The 17493-nt window shown below is 59.9% G+C and overlaps 1 protein-coding gene across 1 annotated transcript; it reads right to left on the reverse strand.

Annotated features, from left to right (window-relative positions):
- Positions 1 to 8400: 8400 nt before the first annotated feature.
- On the reverse strand, positions 8401 to 17255 carry TBX2 (T-box transcription factor 2; the record flags this gene model as incomplete). The annotated part of the gene is made up of 7 exons (XM_084299966.1): positions 8401 to 8847; positions 9723 to 10333; positions 11844 to 12013; positions 12127 to 12203; positions 13330 to 13476; positions 15897 to 16164; positions 16891 to 17255. 7 exons carry the CDS (start codon positions 17253 to 17255, stop codon positions 8401 to 8403), a joined length of 2085 nt encoding a protein of 694 aa, XP_084156092.1.
- Between the last annotated feature and the right edge of the window lie 238 nt (positions 17256 to 17493).

Here is a 17493-nt window from a genome sequence, read left to right on the forward strand (position 1 = left end):
TAATATTGTCTCGTTAACAGAGGGAGCAATTTGAAATTATATGGGAAAGGTGGATAAAACCTGGAAAGCATAAGGGCCAGCTCTGATTTCAAAGTCCATGGGAGCATTCCAAGGCAGAGCTTTAAAATTAGAAACAGCATGCAAAGTTACTTTTCCATTGAAATGTCATGTTTTCCTTGAAAAGAGCTTTTTCCATCTCAAGAATGCGTTTTGTCACCGGGCAGCGAGCGCTCTCCTCCTGACAGATTTGCTGAAGCAGGAGCTCTTGGAAAAACCAGAGCATCACACCCGAGCGCTCAGCAGACGCATTGAGGCCAGGAAGAAGTCTGGGCAGCAAGCTTTGGCCCGAGGTTTGCTGCTCATCCTCCGAGCATTCCTCCACCTCTTCAGGAGGGGAAAAAACAGCGCAGCATCCTCAAGCAGGCAGCTCTTGTGCATGGGCATCGCTCGCCGTGCTGCCGAGCCTGTCAGCTTGGGCAGGGGATACCCCTTTCCCCCCCAAATTTTTGGTTTTGGGGGAGATCATCCCCACAGGGCAGACACCGCTCATGCCATAAGCGCGCCACGTATCTGGTATTTCTTCCTTGAGAAAGAGCCAAAAAGGAAGAGAAAATACAACCGCTGACTCCACGAGTCTTTCCGTTAAATCCGCCGGAATTGCCAGCAGCTCGATTCAGGTCTTGCCTTCAAGCTAAAACATGGAGTTCAGATCCTGAGCCTTGGCTTGCTGCGGGAGTCCACCCAGGAGGTGTCCCCCTGGTGACAGAGGGGACCCAAGAGGCATCACCCAGGCTGGGAGGTGCAGAACCACGCCAGCACCCACCCCATCACAGCTCCTGCCATCCCCTCATTGCCAGCTGGTTTACATTCCTAACCCCACAGACACACTGAGCAATATCCCCACATCCTCCTGCATCGGGTACGTGGCAGAGGGTGTCACCAACTGCTCCTGGTGCCCCAGCCACGTCACAGAGCACTGCTGGGGAGAAGAAGAAACGTAGGTGTGAATGTAAAAAGCAGATGTAAAACTCCAGAGGTCACCAGACCAGGCTCAGACGCTACCAGGGCTGAGCCAGGGGAGGGGACAAGAGGGGTGTACAGAAGGAGCAGCACCAGCAGAGCCTGCAGCCACCCCGGGGACCGCAGGATGAGCCTTCAGCATGCCCCAGGGGGCAGCCCACAGCTCTCCATGGGACACCACGGTGCCACACCAGGCTGGCACATGGTGGAGGTGCAGGGATCAGGTGCTGCCAGCACCCACTGTGCCCCACGACTCTGTCCCAGGGGCTGGGGGGCCGCAGCCTCCCCGTCCTGCCGGCGCCTCTCCCCCCCGAGACAGCCCCGCTTTGAAGCCGTGCCGGGGCTGGCGGCAGCATCGGTGCTGGAAGAGATGGCTTTTAAACTCGGAGCGAGATGAAAAGCAGCCAGAAACGCATCTAACGGGTGACTGCAGGGCCAAGCCTGCTGTTCTCAGGCTCGCTTCTCCCGCGCTGCTCCACCAGAACCCCGGCTCCCCGGGGAGTGCCTTTCTCAAGCTCCACTGCCTGCCCCAGTCCTTGGCGGCTCCCAGCTCCGAGGTGAGGCTGCAGCAGAGATGGAAAAAAACAGCCTTGGTTGATCAAGATGCTGGGGTGCTTCCTGCCCGAGCCAGGCTGTGCTCCAAGTGCTCACAGAGCTCTGCTTGGTGCTGGCAGCAGCTGCACACCTGCACCGAGGGGAGGTCCTGCAGTGATTCCTGGTGTGATTCAGGGGAACCGCGAGGTGCCAGGGGTCATTGCTGACAGCACCGCAATACAAACAGGAGAAAATTCCCTTTCCAAAATGTTCCAGGCTAAACCTGAGGTTTATCTGGGCACTGAGCACAGCCTGTCCCACCCTCTGACCACCTTTTCTTCCCAACTCCCTGCTGAACCCGGCAGCAGCCCCAGGAGCAGGCTGGGGGATGAGGGGAGGGCAGCAGGCACGAGGGCACCTGTGGGCAATGTGAGGTGACTCCCTGCTAACAGGGTGAGCAATGCTTTTAACCAAGTTTAAGGCAGCCTAGGACCTCAAATGGCTTTTTACCCCTTCGATCTGGGTTCCTCCTCCTGTTAGGTGTAATGGGCACAGCTCCAAGAGCAGCCAGGAGGAGCTAGGAGCTTCCTGGAGCCCCCTCGCCCCCAGGCCCTTCCTTGCACTCCCACCCAGTGACGGTTCCCTCTGGCATTAGGAGCACAGGAGACAGGGATCTAATGAGATTTGCACTAATGCACGTGATTGTTTAGAAGAACAACCCCATGCTAAGCCCGTTAAGCCATTAGGGCTCATCAGGGCTCCCCGCTCCCACCAGCCCACAGCACCAGGCTGGCCCTGCAAAGCTGCTGCTCATCTGCGCACCCCCAAAGCCTGACATTTGCTCAGAGAATCCAGCGCGTATTCTGCCAAGGAGAACCCAGGCTGCAGAGCTACATCTTCACTATTCCTCTTAACATAAACGCCCAGCACAACCTCAGGAAAATCTCCCCTGATGAGCCGAGCATCGCTCCCTGTGCCATGCTGGGCTCTGCCAAAGCTGCGCCCACACACACTCTGCTGGGCACACACAAAGCAGCTCATGGCTTTTCTGCATCCCACCTCACAAAAGGAACAACAAATCCACCATTTCTGGGCTTTGCACTCAGTCCTAGACTGAGGATTTACAGCACCCTGGTCAGACCCCAGCAGCACCTCGCTGCCTGCCCGTGGGGCTCAGCCCAGAGCATCCCATGGATGTGCCTCACGTCCCTCCCACAGCCCTGATGGACTCAGCTGTTGTTGTGTTGTGTTCTTTCCTTTTTTTTTTCCCTCTTCCTTAATTGAAAATTGTCTGAACCCTCCTCGAGGAGCTCCCAGAAAAGGACAAGGTTACCCCAGCACTCAGCCCTGTGGTGCCAAAGAGTCTGCTCCAGCCTCAGCTCGGGCCTCCCTGGCTCTGGGGGAAGCAGACAGAAATACGGGGCTCTAATCTCAGCAGTGCTCGCTGATAATCTGCTCTGCAATTTGCAGATAGGGCAGGCTGGGAGGCTCCAGGGACGGGGGGGGGGAGGTCCCCAGGGAGGCTCAGGCCCTTTGTGCATCTTCCTTGCAAACCACGCAGCCAAGCAGGGCCTGATCCTGCACCCACAGGAAGGGGACTTTGGGCCACATCTTTCAAGGCAGTCGTTTGGAAGATCTCAGCCAGCCCTTCCTCTTGCTGGGGGGGTCATTACAGGCATTGGTAGAGCCCCAAAAATGGGGGACCAGTCAGCCCAGTAAGAGAGACTTCCTCCCCAGTTTGACAAATGGGTCAGGAGGAGGAAGATGTCCCCGTGATGGGATATGGGGACAGGACCCTGCCACCCACCATGGGAAGGAGCAGGGCTTCCCACAGCGTCACCAACAAGCCACACACAGCAGCACGACATTTTTTTCAGAAAAGATGAGGTTTTGACCCAGTTCTCCCCCACCACAGGAAAACAGAAACAGGGGGCTTCATGCAGGCAGGCGGCTCCGGCCACCCGAGCTGCCCACAGGGACGAGTCCCTGCTTGCAAATAACAACTGGGAAAGGAAAATAAATACATATATATACGCACACGTGTCTGTAGATGCATCTGGGATGAAAATCCCTGCAAACGCTCCCTCTCGTGGAGGCCAGCTCTCCCTGCTGCCCAGGGACCAGACTAGATCCTGCCCCCAAAACTGCCCCAAGGCCGGGGGACTCTGTGGGGGCGAGGGGTGATGCTGCCTGGGTCCTCCACAGTGCTGTGACCATCAGCCTGGGGCTGAGCCCTGGCTGCTGACGGGGAGCTGAGCGTGATCCCAGGGCTGGCTCCAGCACCCAGGGGTCTCAGGCACTTTGTGAGGCTTTTAATGGCCAAACCACCTTCCCTCCCTGCTGATGTGGTGTGGTAGTGCATGTATTTAGCACTAAAGGGAGCAGGGGGAAGTACCACAGACACCTGTTGGTATTCACCCCGATTGATCCCCACTGAGCACAATTTCTCTTTTAAAGCCACCACAAAAGCATCCCCGTGCCCTGACATCACCTGGGCTGAGGGCAGCGGGACAAGAAGCATCACATCAGCTCCCCCAGCTCATTATTTCCCAGCCTGAGGAATTATTTCCCAAAAGTCTTCAGTCAATTCCCCCGAACTGTACAGGATTTTGCACTGACAACACCTTTGTGCTGGGAGCAGAGCCAAGATCCCCACAAGGTCATTTGGCAAAGACAATTAGGCAGTCCCCTGACAGCACTGTCTCACTTTAATTAGATCTCGGTTCCTAAGAATTACAGAGCACGCCAGGCCCGAGGCCGAAGGCAGGGACCATTTGCAGAATTCAGTGGGAGGCCAAGGACAGCTGTACCTGCCTTCGTGTCACTGCTCACAGTGATGCCAACTGGACAGGGGAACGAATGGAAAGAAAGAGCCTTTCTTGTATGATTTCACCCCTCAATACTCCAGGCAACAAAAAAAGCAGCGAGCAGAAGGCAGCCCATTGCTGCTTCTAGCAGCTTGCTCACACTTAGACGCCCCCGAGCCAGCCTTTGTCGCCACCCCCCGTAGGTAGGAGCCGTAGGAGCAAGGCGAGGACCCTGGGCACGGCCTCGGCCGGAGCCGGGGAGCGGCGTCGGGGCGGGCAGCGCGGCCACCCCCGGCCCGGCCGCCCCGTCGGGGCCGCCCCGCGGCGCGGAGCGACGGCACCACCTGGCGGAGGCACCGGGAGGAACCGGGCCCGGCTCCTGCCCGCTGCCTCCGTGCAACCCCCCGAAGAGGGGACACGGAAAGGAGGGGAGGGAAGGAGCCAGGAGCGGTGTAGGGTCGGGGCGGCCCCGTCCCGCCCCGTCGGGTGTGCGGAGCCGGGAGCTGCCGGACTCTTCCTGGGAAGGTCTGGGAAAGGGCCCGGGGTGGGGGCACTGCAGGGCGGGGGGCCCGGCTTTCCCTTGCCATCACCCGCCGCTGTAAACAACGGGAATAAACCGAGAGGCTGCCCTTTCCTCTTTCCCACCCTGCCCCTAAAGTGGGGACGGAGCAAATAGTGCCTGCGAGCTTTTCAACACGATAAACAACCGCTTTTTTTTTTTTTTTTTTTTTTTCTTGATAACGTTTCTAAACCCCCGAGCACCCACACAGATCAAAGCAGCGCTGGGAGCCCCCCGGGAGGAACAGGGAGACCCCCGAGCAGCCTGCAGCACAGGCAGGGAGGCTGCCCCGTCGGGGATCAGCCCCCACAAACCCCACTACTGGGCTGGAGGAACCAAAATGAAGCCAAAAGGGAGCAGAAGCAGCGCGGCCACAGAGCACAGACTTGGCCGGGCCGAGCAGTAGCAGCACAAGGGGAGGTGGTGCCTGGTGCTGCCCCATAAATTGGGGCAGGTGTGGGGCCGGCAGCTGCTGTCGGGGCTGCGCCCTGCCCAGGTGTCCTGTGGGGCGGAGTGGGGTCCCCAGATAATTGGGGGCTCCCCTGCTGCCCCAGCTGTGTTTCCTCTCGGGGATGGAAGTGATCAGCCTCTACAAACCCCACACCGCAGTGACAAAAAGCAACGTCCCCCATTTTTTCCTAGGCAGGCAGGGCTGCAGGTGTGCTCTGTCCTGCCATGCAGCAGCGACCAACGTGCCCAGGGAGTACGGTGGCACCGGGATAACGCATGGGGCCAGCACAGCTGGGCCTGCACCCAGGTGGGAGATGCTGCGGTGTCCACTGGGCAAGCTGCTTAGGTGCCAGCCCTTGTTCCTGTGCACAGCCCCCTGACAGCGGGGTCATGGTGCTGCACAGAACTGGGCACTCAGATCTGCCTGAGTTTGGCCAGTGGGTCCCGAAATGGGGCAGAAACCACCAGGTTTAGCTTCACCAATGTGCCCCCATAGGTCTCCCAGCACCTCCTACAGCAGTGACCCCAGCACTGCACATGGCTGATGGGAGCCGCTGGGCAAGCAGCCAGAACGGGGCTTCTCATGGCAGAGTTTGGCCTCAGCTCCTGCCCAGCCACCCATGGCTGCTGGGGGCCTGGGCCTGCTCCCCACCTGGGGGCAGAGCTGGGGACCCTCCCCAGAGGTCACCGTCCCAGCCCCGCTGTGCTGGCAGCACTTCTCCCTCCCCAGGAAAGAGCAGCCCCATGCCCCACGAGCAGACCAAGGCCCTAGGAAGAGGCACCATTTACACCTTTGAGCCCCCAAAATCTCCACCACCTCCCTGCTATGTTCACCTCGGTGCAGCTCCTCCTGAACACAGCGTGGTGGGGAGGGTGCTGGGGGCCAGGGAGCCCCCCCACCGCCACACGCAGGCACCAGCCTCATTCACTAAAAACAGAGCCCATCGAGCTGGTGCTCCTCCTGAGATGTGTTTATTCGGAAATAGCCCTGCGAGCCTATTTTTGGTAACTCCATTTCCCTCCTCTTGTTCAGGAGGCCCCCACCCTGCCGGTCCCCCCCCCCACCAGCGGAAACAGCCACGATGCTCAGCCGAGAACAGCGGCTCCTCTGCCCCCGTCGGGGATCCTGGCTCCAGCTCCTCTCCCCCCGTCGGGGTACCCGGTCCCTGTTCCTCCGGAGCGCTTTTAGGGGCTGGGGGAGGCAGGAAAGGAGCCGGGGTGTCGGCGCGCCCCGTCGGGGCCGGGTCAGCGGCGGGAGCGCGGTGGCACCGGCAGAGGGAGCCCTGCGCACGGCGCTGCGGAGCCCGCACCCCGCGGGGACGCGCCCGCGCCCCCGCCCTGCCGCCGGGCCCATAAATCTTCCCCGGCCCGGGAGAAGGGTAATTGGTGAGGAAAAGGGCTGCCGGGGCCGGCCTCCTTCGCTCCCCGCAACGCCGCCGAGCGGCTCCGGGAGCGGCCGGCGTCCCGTGGGCACGGCCCCGACGGCTACACGGGGCAGCTCCCCCCGACGGTACCGGTGCCGCCTCCCCCCGATGGTGCCGGTACCTGCCCCCCGGCCCCGCTCCGTGCGCCCCATACTGGCAGGGCCCCGCTCCGCACCTGTGGGGGGGGGACGGGACGGGACGGGCACGGCTCGAAGGGGCGGCCCTCCTGAAACCAACAACCAGCAGCGGAGGTTTCTGCTGGGGCGGCCGGGCGCACGTCGGGGCATTCCGGTCCTTCCCCCCCACCCCCCAGCCCCGCACCTGCGGAGGGCGCCGGCCCCGACGGGGCGGCCCGGCCCTGGGCGCACTCCCGCCGCAGAGGCGAAAATGAAAGAGGCAGGAGCCGGCAGGGCTTCTCGGAGTATTTTTTTATTGAAAGATGTGAGAGATTTCATCAAAACTGAACAGACAGACACCCGAGTAACCAGCACGTTTCAAATCATGTATCTTTTTATTTTAAAACAAATATAGAGCACAGTCCTGTGATATTTAAATTTATTATACTTTTTTTTAATTTTTGTTCTGGAGTGAAAAATAAAAACCTGAGGTTTATTCCTGCATTCTCTATACCCCGCACTGTAGAGAGATTTTAGTATGTTTTGGATTCATAAGTTTTTTCTTTTTATTATTTTTTCCCTTGCAGAAGTCTGTTAAAGAATTGAGCTCTTGCTTTCCAAAAATTGTTCTACCGGTGGCACATGATTGTCCTAGAGAACAGGCGGGATAAACAATATTTTAAAACACAGTTAAAGAAACCAATATCTCCTTCAATCACAAAGAGCTAAATAGTTTTCATTTACAATATATATGTTCATGTAAAATGAAAAAAAAAAAAAAACTTAAATGCGATGAGTTAAACTCTAAATATTATGTACACACCAATGTACAACTCTGAATAAATTAATACCAATTTGCATATTCTGGGATCCTTATAGCTTATTTACACAAATTACCATTTATTTCATAAATATCTGCCCTGGTACCCACGGGGCTCCCCCCCCGGCCGGTACCAGCTCTGCGTGGCGGTGACTGCGCAGCTCCGCGGCGGCTGCCGAGACGGCTTTTTTCCCGTGTTTTCTTCCTTATTTCTGTTCTTTTTTTATTTATTTATTCAATTTTTCCTCCCTCCCCCCACCCCCCCTTGCACAGATGAGGTTTTGGCCCCGCTCGCCTCCCGTGGGGCTCACAGGCTCGCCCCGTCCATTGCCACCCGTCGGGTGCCACCGCATCGGCTCGTCCCCCCCCAGAGCCACCCTGTGCCCCTCTCGGGGGAGCTCAGAGGAGTGGGGGGCGACCAGGAGAAGGGGGAGGGCAACTCCCAGACCCTCACCCAAGGAGGGGGTGAGCCCCACGCTCCTTTTCTTGCTCCTGGCTCCTCGGCGGTGGGGCCGCGTTGCCCGCAGGGCTCCTTCCCCTCTGCTCCAGCACCCCTCGCCCCAGCCGCCCCCACCCCCTGCTCTTTAATAAATATTTATACTGTGCTGTACAAAATACCAGTGCTTCTCAGCCCCGCGGGGGGGGGCGGGCTCGCTGCCCGCCCCGTCGGTCACTTGGGGGACTCCCTGCCGGGCGACAGCTCCCGCTGGCTCTCCAGCCCGCTCACCAGTCTCTGGATGTTCTGCAGTTCGTTGAGGGATTCCTTCAGGGACCCCTTGGGGGAGGCGGCGGGGCGCTGGCTGCCCCCTTTGTGCAGGGGCACGTCGGGGAGTGGGCTGGATTCCCGGCTGCTGCCCGCCTTGGAGCCCTCGGAGCCGGGGTTGAGGCTGGCGGGGAGGCCGGTGGTGAGCAGGTTGGTGCTGGGCGGGATGGTGACTGGGAGCTGGTAGGGGCTGAAGCGCAGGCGGGGCCGGCTGCTGCCCAGGAAGGGGTTGCGGGAGAGCGGCCCGGCAGCCGCGGCGCTGGTGGCCGGCATGGCCGAGGCGGCCGCCGCTGCTGCCGCCATGTAGGTGTAGGGGTAGGGGAAGAGTCCGCCGAAGGTGGGCATCGGGATTCCCTGCGGAGAGAGAGAGGGGTGAGAGCTGTGCTGGGCCGTATCGGTCACCCAGAAAAGGCAAGGCAAAGCTGGGGCACCCTGGTGTCATCTGGAATACAAGGCCGGGCAGCCTAGGAAGGGGTTCAGCTGGGGTCCCCCATCCACTCCGCACCAAAAGGGGTTGGTACCATTGGGCACAAACCCGTTGGGGTTACAGCACCGTACAACCTGGCCGTGTCCCCACATGCTCCACATCCCCGGCTGCGCAGCATCACAGGGCTCTAACCACATGAAACACGTTGGTAAGTCAGTCTGATAAATGAGGTGTGCTCAAAGATGTCCTTATGCATTTCATCATGGGGACTGGCAGAGGTAAGGCGAGTCTGGGTGTCACGGGAATTGTTCTGGGGCTGGTGGGGAGATGGGGGCTGCTGGATGGGGACAGCCAGGCCAGGGTAGCGGGCCAGGGCTGCCGCTCCCAGTGCTGCCCCTGCCTGTGGTGGAACCCATGACAGCCACAAAAGAATCAGGATTCTTCCTCAGACTGGCTCTGGGGCCATCATTCCAAGTGTCCCCCCATGTCCTGCCCGTGCCACACTAGGCAGCACATCCAGGGCCCCAGGGGATGTCACACTCTGTTCCCACAGCTTGCAGGGGCCATGGGGGAGGCCAGGGGGCACTGACAGCTCCTGACCCCATGAGCACCACACTGGGACCACCTCAGATGTCCCCACAGTGGGGGCAACACTGGCTAGGCCCATGCCCCCAGAGTGTTCAGATAGTTCAGGGAGTTTTGGGGAAGAATGCAGGAGGTGAGCCTAGGATTGTAGGAGTCTAGTAGGGCTCAGGGCCTGGCAGGACAACGAGGATCAGGACAGGGACGCGGGGAGTCTTACCTGAGAGGCCAGCATGTGCTGGGAGAGGTGGAAAGGGAAGGGGGTGGCCGTCCCTGCCGTGCCCGGGGCAGATGAGAGGGCTCCATTCTCCAGGCTGCCCCCACCGGTCACCGAGGCCAGCAAATGTCCCATGCCCATGGCCGAGAAGGCGCCGGGGGCCATGGCGAACTGTCCTGGGTGGATGAAGAGGGGCTGCCCCGCGCCCAGGGGGCTGAAGAACTGCTGCCCGTGGAGGCCAGAGAGCGCGAGGCTCTGCAGGTGCCCGGCGCTCAGGTGCGGGGGGCTGTCCGTGTGCACCATCAGCGGGGCGAAGGCCTCCTTGCCCAGCCCGCCGCCCTCCGCGTCCTTCTTGCCAGGCTCCGGCTCTTTCCTCCGCCCTTCCACCTTGTCCTTCTCCAGGCCCCGCGCGCCGAACAGGCCCTCGCCGGGGCCCTCCCTGGGGGACGCGCCGTCCTTGGCCTTCTCCGGGCTGCGCCTCTCCTTGCTCCGCTCGTCCGGGCACCGCGGGCTGCCGCGGGGCGTCGCGTCCTCCCCGCCGGGGCTGGCGGCCACCGGCCGCTCCTCAGGTGCCTTCTCCACCTCCGCGTCGCTGTCGGCGCCCAGCTTCTCCTCTGCAAAGGGATGGAGAGGTTTAGGAACAGCCCAGAGAGGTGAGGAGCGGGTCTTTCACCCTTGAATTAAAGCGAATTAAGGCCCCCGCCACCATTAACAGGAGGAACGCTGTAAGGAGAGAGGGCAGAAACAGGCCCTCGTGCCACGGTCACCACGGGGAAAGGGGATTGACAACAGCAGTGCTGCTGCTCTGCCAAACAGGAAAAACATGTTGGATGGAGGACCAAAATATATTACAGCATCATTCTCGTTAGCTGCAAACTCAAAGCGGGTTGTGGGGCGGGAGATGAAGAGAGCGCAGGCGGGTGGACAGCGCTGGAGGAAATGGTCCTGTATATATTTAATTACATGGAGCTGATCAACAGCGCTCCGTGGATTTATTCCAAATGTGCAGGTTGAGTCAGGTTAAGGAGGCAGTTTTAAGGAAAGAGGTACGCTGCAGGCTTCGCTGAGAGTGCTTTAATTTAAAAAAGGCACCGAGCTCTCAGGAGGAAGGGGGAAGAGAGGTGAGGGGACGGGGAGGACGTGGGGAGCAGAGCCTGCCATGGAGCAGGGCCCCGTCGCACCCCAGCACTGCACCCCGCTCACACCGTGCCCGACCAGCTCTGGCTCAATGGAAAAAAGCCTTTGGTGCTGGCTAGGTGAGGCTCTGCAGGCTGGGGTGAATATTCTGGGAAGCCTTTGAAAGAGGAGAGGGGTGCAATAAACCCTCCCACCGGCTTGGGGCCTGGGGGGGGGGGGGGAGGCTGCAGTTTTGATGAAGGTTTGCAGGGAATTGGGTTGGTGGAAAGTTTAAAGAGCAGCAGATTGATAGTGCGGCAAGACAAAATCCAGCATCTAAAAACTGCTACGTGGGAACTGCTAGTTTATTTTCATTTACTAGCTTTAAGCCCTAGAGTTACAACATTTTTTCCCTTTCAAATGTATTAATTCTTTCTTTTTTTTTTTTTTTTTTCCCCCCGCAGGGCACTGAGCGAGCCATGAAAGGCAGGGCGACGCAGCAGCGAGGCGCGCCGGACAGCCGCATATAGCATACGGCCTGCCTCGCCTTTCCTTCTTGTTTACACTAACGTATAAACAGGAAAATGTTGCAAACCCTAAATGCCATTCGCATTTGCTCGCTGGATCTATCCTGTCCTTTCAACCCTTCGGCTCCCCCCGTGCCCATCTGCACCTTCCCCCTGCGGGTGCAGTTTGCCTCCTACCCCGCAGGAACCTGCAAGCCCCGAGGGGGGTGCTTTGGAAGCCCCCTGCTCGTGCCCTAAAGGGGACCCCGAGCAGACAGGGGCTCGCTGAAAGCCGCAGCCGTTTGGGGAACCCGCCTGCCCCAGCCCTCCCCACGCCGGGGTGCGCGGCCCTGCTGTCGGGGGGCTGAGAGGGTGTGGGCTCAGCCCCGACGGCGCGGCGGAGATTGGGGGGGGGTTTGGATAGAGAGACTGGGGAGGGGGGAATGGAAAAATGAGATTGAAGATGGGGATTGGAGAGGGGGGATTGGAGCTGCTGCTTTACCTCTGCCGCTGCCCTTGAGGCGCAGGGGGCTGGGGAGGGCTCCCACGGGGGAGTGCAGGGCGTCGCGCACCGCCGACGGCTCGCAGGAGGAGGCGTCCGACTCGCCGCCGTCGCGGTCGGGCTTGCAGGGCTCCTCGTACATCCGCAGGGATGGCAGCGAGAGCTGCTTCCTGGCGGCAGAGAGGCAGCGCTCAGCCCCGGCCCTCCGCGGGTGCGGAGCGGTGCGGGGACCGGGGAGGGAGGGGGGGGGGAAGCGCCGAATTGGGAGGGGGGCGCCCCTTACCTCTTCTCCCGCCGGCCATTGCCCGTGTCCCGAAAGCCCTTGGCGAAGGGGTTGTTATCGATTTTCAGCTGGGTGATCTGCGGGGACACGGAGAGGGGCTGCGTGACGCCCTGGCCGCCCCCTCGGGGACCCCGGCCCCGCTCCCCCGGGGCCGTCGGGGAGAGCCCGGGTCGCGGCCGGGCCGGGCTCGCTGCGAAAGGCGCAGCGTCCCCGGTTTAACACACCGCATGCTTTATTAAAAATGATGCTGAGGTTTCGCTTGAATTATTAATAGCGTCTTAATGATAGGAAGTTATTTTTCACGGCCCCCCGGAGGGAAGATGGCGACTGAGCCGCGCTGCGCTGGTTAAAAGCTATTCTTATCCCTCTCCGCGACGGGCTTCTGGGGCCGGCGACATTAGGGCGCTCAATAATGCATGTCTCTGAAATACGGCCCCGAGAGGGGCGCTTTAAAAATGCATGTCTGCCCGGCCCCGGCCGCCCCCCGGCCGCGCCCGACGGGGCCCCCGGCCGCTGCCGCCCGACGGAGCCCACCGGCAGCCAGCGGCGGGCGAGCAGACAAAGTGCTCTTTAATCGATTGTGACTCTTCGCCATAAACTTTACGAGGGAAACAAGCCCACCAGGACCCTCAGACAGAGCTGTCAATTAGCATCAGCAGCCAGGGGTGGAGGTGGGGGTCAGCTTTTGGGTTAAAACACACGCGCGCACGCAGCTCTTGGAGGGGCCAGCGGAGGCTCCGTGCTCCCCACGGGGAGCTCCTGCCTCCCCTGCTCGCGGGAGCGACACTCGCTAAATCACGAAAGCAAGTAAAATCGGTTTTTCTGGCCCTATTTTTCGGTTCCTGCCGGGCCCAGGGCACCTTGTCCAGGAGGCTGCTCAGGCCGGGTGCTGCTCCCTCAGCCTGGGCCTGCGGCAAAGGCTCCCGCAGTGAGGAAAGGTGCGACAGAACCCGGGGGGGAATTAATAATAGCACTAATAGCACTAATAACGATATTAGTGTGATGGGTGCCTCCTCCTCTGAGGACTTGGGGTATCAGCATCCTCCTGTTGCTGCCTTTTGGCCACTCTCCCCGCGATGCTCTCCTGCAGCAGCCCTCGGCTTTGGATAGAGGCACACACAAAGAGCCCAGGAGGGGACACGGGGGGGACAGGAACAGGGCAGGGACGGGGACAGGGACGGGGCAGGGGCTGCCCAGCCGTACCTTGTCGTTCTGGTAGGCGGTGACGGCGATGAAATCGGTCTCGGGGAACACATAGGTGCGGAAGGTGCTGTAGGGCAGCTTGAGGATGTCGTTGGCCCGCACGATGTGGAACCGGGGCTGGTACTTGTGCATGGAGTTCAGGATGGTCTGGGGGGGCGAGAGAGCACAGCCCGCGGCCGCGGTCAGCCCCGGGAACCCCATCGCTGCCACGCGCGAGTCAGGCTACCTCTCTAAAAAGTTGCCTTTTTTTTTTTTTCTCCCGAAAAAAATAAAAATATAATAGTAATAATTCAGCGTGAGGAAGGAATGCCGGCGGATGCCAAAGAGGGAGATTTCTTTTTTGTTTATGTCATTGCACGATCTGCCCCCAAATAAGGAGGTCACGGGGAAGGCAGGCACTGCAACATCTTGGGGAAGGCACGGCAGGAGAGCAGCTACGGGCATCTCCCCGGTTTATTGCAACCCTGAAAACACGAGGCGAATTTTCGACACATTTCTAGCCGCTTCTAATAGTTCCGTCCTTTTCAAAAAATTCCTCTGCCTCGCCACCGAAATAAATAAATAAATACAAATGAAAAAGACCCGAGATTTGCAGTTGGGCGCAGCAGAAAGCCGTGCCAGCGCCTGCGACCTGAAAGGAGCATTTCACTAAGAGCCATGTTAAATTCATGTCTCAGAGCAACGCTGCAGAAGGAACAGACATTTTTTTTTTTCCAACCAGGTGCCTGAAAAGCTTCGCCAACACCCAGAGCGATTCTCTCCCCTCTGCCTTTGTTAAAAAGCTCGCCCCGAGCCCACCGCGGTTGCGTTGAGGATTTGTGGAGCCCCTGAGCCGCGAGCGGGGCTGCTCCCGAGCCCCTGTCCTCGCTGCCCGCCCCGGCAACATTTTTCCTGCCCGAGAGCGATGGAATAATTCCCCAACCTGCTGTGGTCGGGCTGACACGCAGCCCTCACCGCCCGGAATTGGTAGGGGAACGGCGAAAGCTTGAGTAATTATTGTCAAATAACGCCGGCCAAATGGCTAAATAATTATCACTTCATTTCGTTTTAGAAGGCAATAAAAAAAATCCCCCCTTTTCTAACCCCAGCAATAATCACCTGCTGATGAACTGTCGGGTCGCTATTATATTGATATAATCTACACGGGATTTATCATGAAAATGGTGAAAAGAAAAAAAAAAAAGTCTCATTCAAGCGTGCAAATCTGCATTCCTTTAAAAAAAATAATCATCCCTCTCTGACCAGATGGGCACTGGCTAAACCCTCATCTCCCAGATTTAACACACTCCGGATTTTGGACAACGGCACGTACCAGAAATCTTTAATTGAAGGAGGCGAACCGTTAAAAACGCTGAACCAAACTACTTTTTCCTCAGTACCAAAAAATGCTATTTATGAGACTCCCTTGCTATCGATTTACCTTGCTGCCTATAAATAGCCTCGCAATGTATTATTTAACAAACACACCGTTTCCTGCCTAAAAAAAAAAAAAAAAAAAAGAAGAAGAAGAAAAATAATAAGAGAGAGGGGAAAAAAGTTTCTCGGGAGCCGCTCCCCGCACCTGGCCGCTCTCCGGGCGCTGCGGGCAGAGCAGCACCGAGGCCTCAGGACCGCCAGTCCCCAGAGCACAAGGACGGGCCGAGGAACTTTCCCTTTATCGCCCCAAATGCTGGCCCAGACGCTAAGACAGCTCTCTCGTTCGCTGTGATTTTTTCCCCCTCGCCTTCACGCAGGACCCCGCTCCCCTGCAGCCCTGCCCCTGCTTTCTGCAGCTTGCCAACACGCCTCCATTTCTTTCTTTCTTTCTCTCTCCCTCTCCTTTTTTTTTTCTTTGTTTGGATGGATTTTTTTTCTTTTCTTTTCTTTTTTGTTTTGTTTTGTTTTTGTTTTTCCCCTCCGGGAGGTGATACAGATGTGATCAAGAGGGGAATAAACAGACCCGTTTGGAGCCTTTCAGACCCAGCCAGTGCCGAGCCGCTGCTGCCAACGGCTCCGGCTCCGCTCTCGGCCGCGCAACCCCAGCGCAGGTGCCGCCGGCTCCAGCACCCCTCTGCCCGGCTCGGTTCGGCCCGGCCCGGCCCGCAGGGAGGTCCGGGGCTGCACCTGCCCGGCCGCAACGCCCCAGCCCGGCCGCCCCGTCGGGGCTGCCCTCGCCGCCCCCAGGTTAGCCCCGTCCGCGCCCCCCGGGCTGCGCCTCCCCGGCTCCTGCTCCCCGCCGAGCCCCGCGGCCGGGCAGAGCCGGCACGACGGGCCGGGGGGGCGACATGCAGGAGCCTAGGGGACCCCGAGCACCCCCGCAACCCAGCCCCTGTTCCCCCCGGGGGGAGCCGTCCCCGGGACAGCCGGCAGCAAGGATCGGGGAGGGCTTCGCGACAGCCCGGCCGCTGCAAGGCCCGGCAAGGCCCCGCCGTCCAGCCCGGGCCCGGGCGTGCTTTTGCCGGGGGGAGGAAGCCGGTAAAGCCCCACGGCTCCCCCCGGCCGTGCCCGGTCGCAGCGGGGCCGGGCTCAGCGCCTGGCCCGGGGGGTCCGCGCCCGGGGGCTCTGCTCGTCCCCGCGGCCACACTTACAAAGCCGTGCTTGTCCGAGATGTTGTTGGTGAGCTTGAGCTTGTGAAAGGCGACGGGCTTGGCCATCCACTGCTCGCCGGTGGCCGGGCTGTCGGGGTGGATGTACATGCGTTTGGGCATCTCCGGGTCGGCCTTGCCGGCCACCATCCAGCGGGAGTTGTGGAACTTGTACCGGCAGTCGTCGGCCGCAACTATATCCATGAGCAAAATGTACTTGGCCTTCTTGTCCAGGCCGCTCACCCGCACCTTGAACGGGGGGAACATCCTCCTGCGGAGAGACGCACAGCGGTGCAGGGCGCGGCGCCCTCCCGCCCGGTGCGCGACCCCCGACGGCCGCGGCCCCCGGCCCGGCCCGGCAGCCCCGCACCGCCCGGCCCCTCCGAAACCACGGGGTGTGTGTGTGGGGGGGTTCTTCAGCTCGCCCCGGGTCTTCCCAGCCTTTGGCACGGCCGGCAGGCCCTGCTCCTTCTCATCCCGCTCGGCTGCGCCCATAGGAGCAGAAAAAGGGGGAAAAGCTCCAAATCCCCTTCCAAGAAATAGGGGGCAGAGCCCAAGGGGGTCCCCGGACCGAGCCCTTTTTCACTGCTCTCCTTTGCCTCCTCCGGGGCCGGCAGCGGGGCCGGGGCCGACCCCGGCGGCGGGGAAAGTTTGGCAGGGGCAGGAAAAGCTGCGGGCGGCGAGGAGCCGCCGAGAGCGGCGTAAACAAATGCAGCGGGGGATTGCGGGAGCTCAATTAGTGCACACAAATTTCATTTGGGATCGCACTTTAGAAAGTAATAACTGGGGGGGGGGAGGCGGGAGGGATAGCTGGCGGGGGGGGTTAAATACCTCCAAAAACTGCCGTCATCGAAACCCCATCGACTCTCGCCCGGGGTGAATTCCCCGGGGCGAGCTGGGCGAGCAGTGGGGAAGGGCTGGGGGCGGGGGGCGAGGGCGCTGCGCAGCCCCGCAGGTGCGGGCGAGTTGCGCGGGGCTGCGCGGGGCCGGCTCTTACCTTCCCGACTTGGTGATCACCATCTCGGTGCCCAGCTTGTGAAACTGGTCCCAAAGCTCTTTGGCTTCCAGCGTCACTTTGGGGTCGTCCTCTACCTCCTCCTCGGGCTCCAGGCTCTTGAGCGAGCGCAGATGGGCTGCCTGGTGGTGGTGTCCCAGGGCCGAGACGTGCAGCCCGGCCTCGGCCGCCCCGGCCAGCCCGGGGTCCGGCATGGGCTTAGCCAGCGCCGCCGGAGGCAGAGCCAGAGCGGGGAAAAAGGAAGGCTGGGCGGCTGCGAGGAAGGCGGACATGGGGAAGTCGGCCGGCCGGGGTGCGTGGAAGGGGTGGTAAGCCATGGCAGTCCCTGGGAAGGCTGGATCTCTCATCGGTGCATCCACAAATCCAGGAGAAAAAGAGGGATTCCCTTTACAAAAACGTGTGTGTGTATTATTGTTATTATTATTATTTTTGTCTCTCCTGCCCAGCGAACTCGCTCGAGTCTCTGGAAGAGGAAGGAAAAATCAACAACAAAAATAAAAAGCGCACAAAAAAAAAAAATGCCGAAAAACAGCGGAACTAGATCTGGAAAAAAAAAAAAAAGGCAAAAAAAAAAAAAGCGAGAGG

Source organism: Netta rufina (assembly GCF_964035555.1).
Source record: "Netta rufina genome assembly, chromosome: 21".
Lineage (NCBI taxonomy): Eukaryota > Metazoa > Chordata > Aves > Anseriformes > Anatidae > Netta > Netta rufina.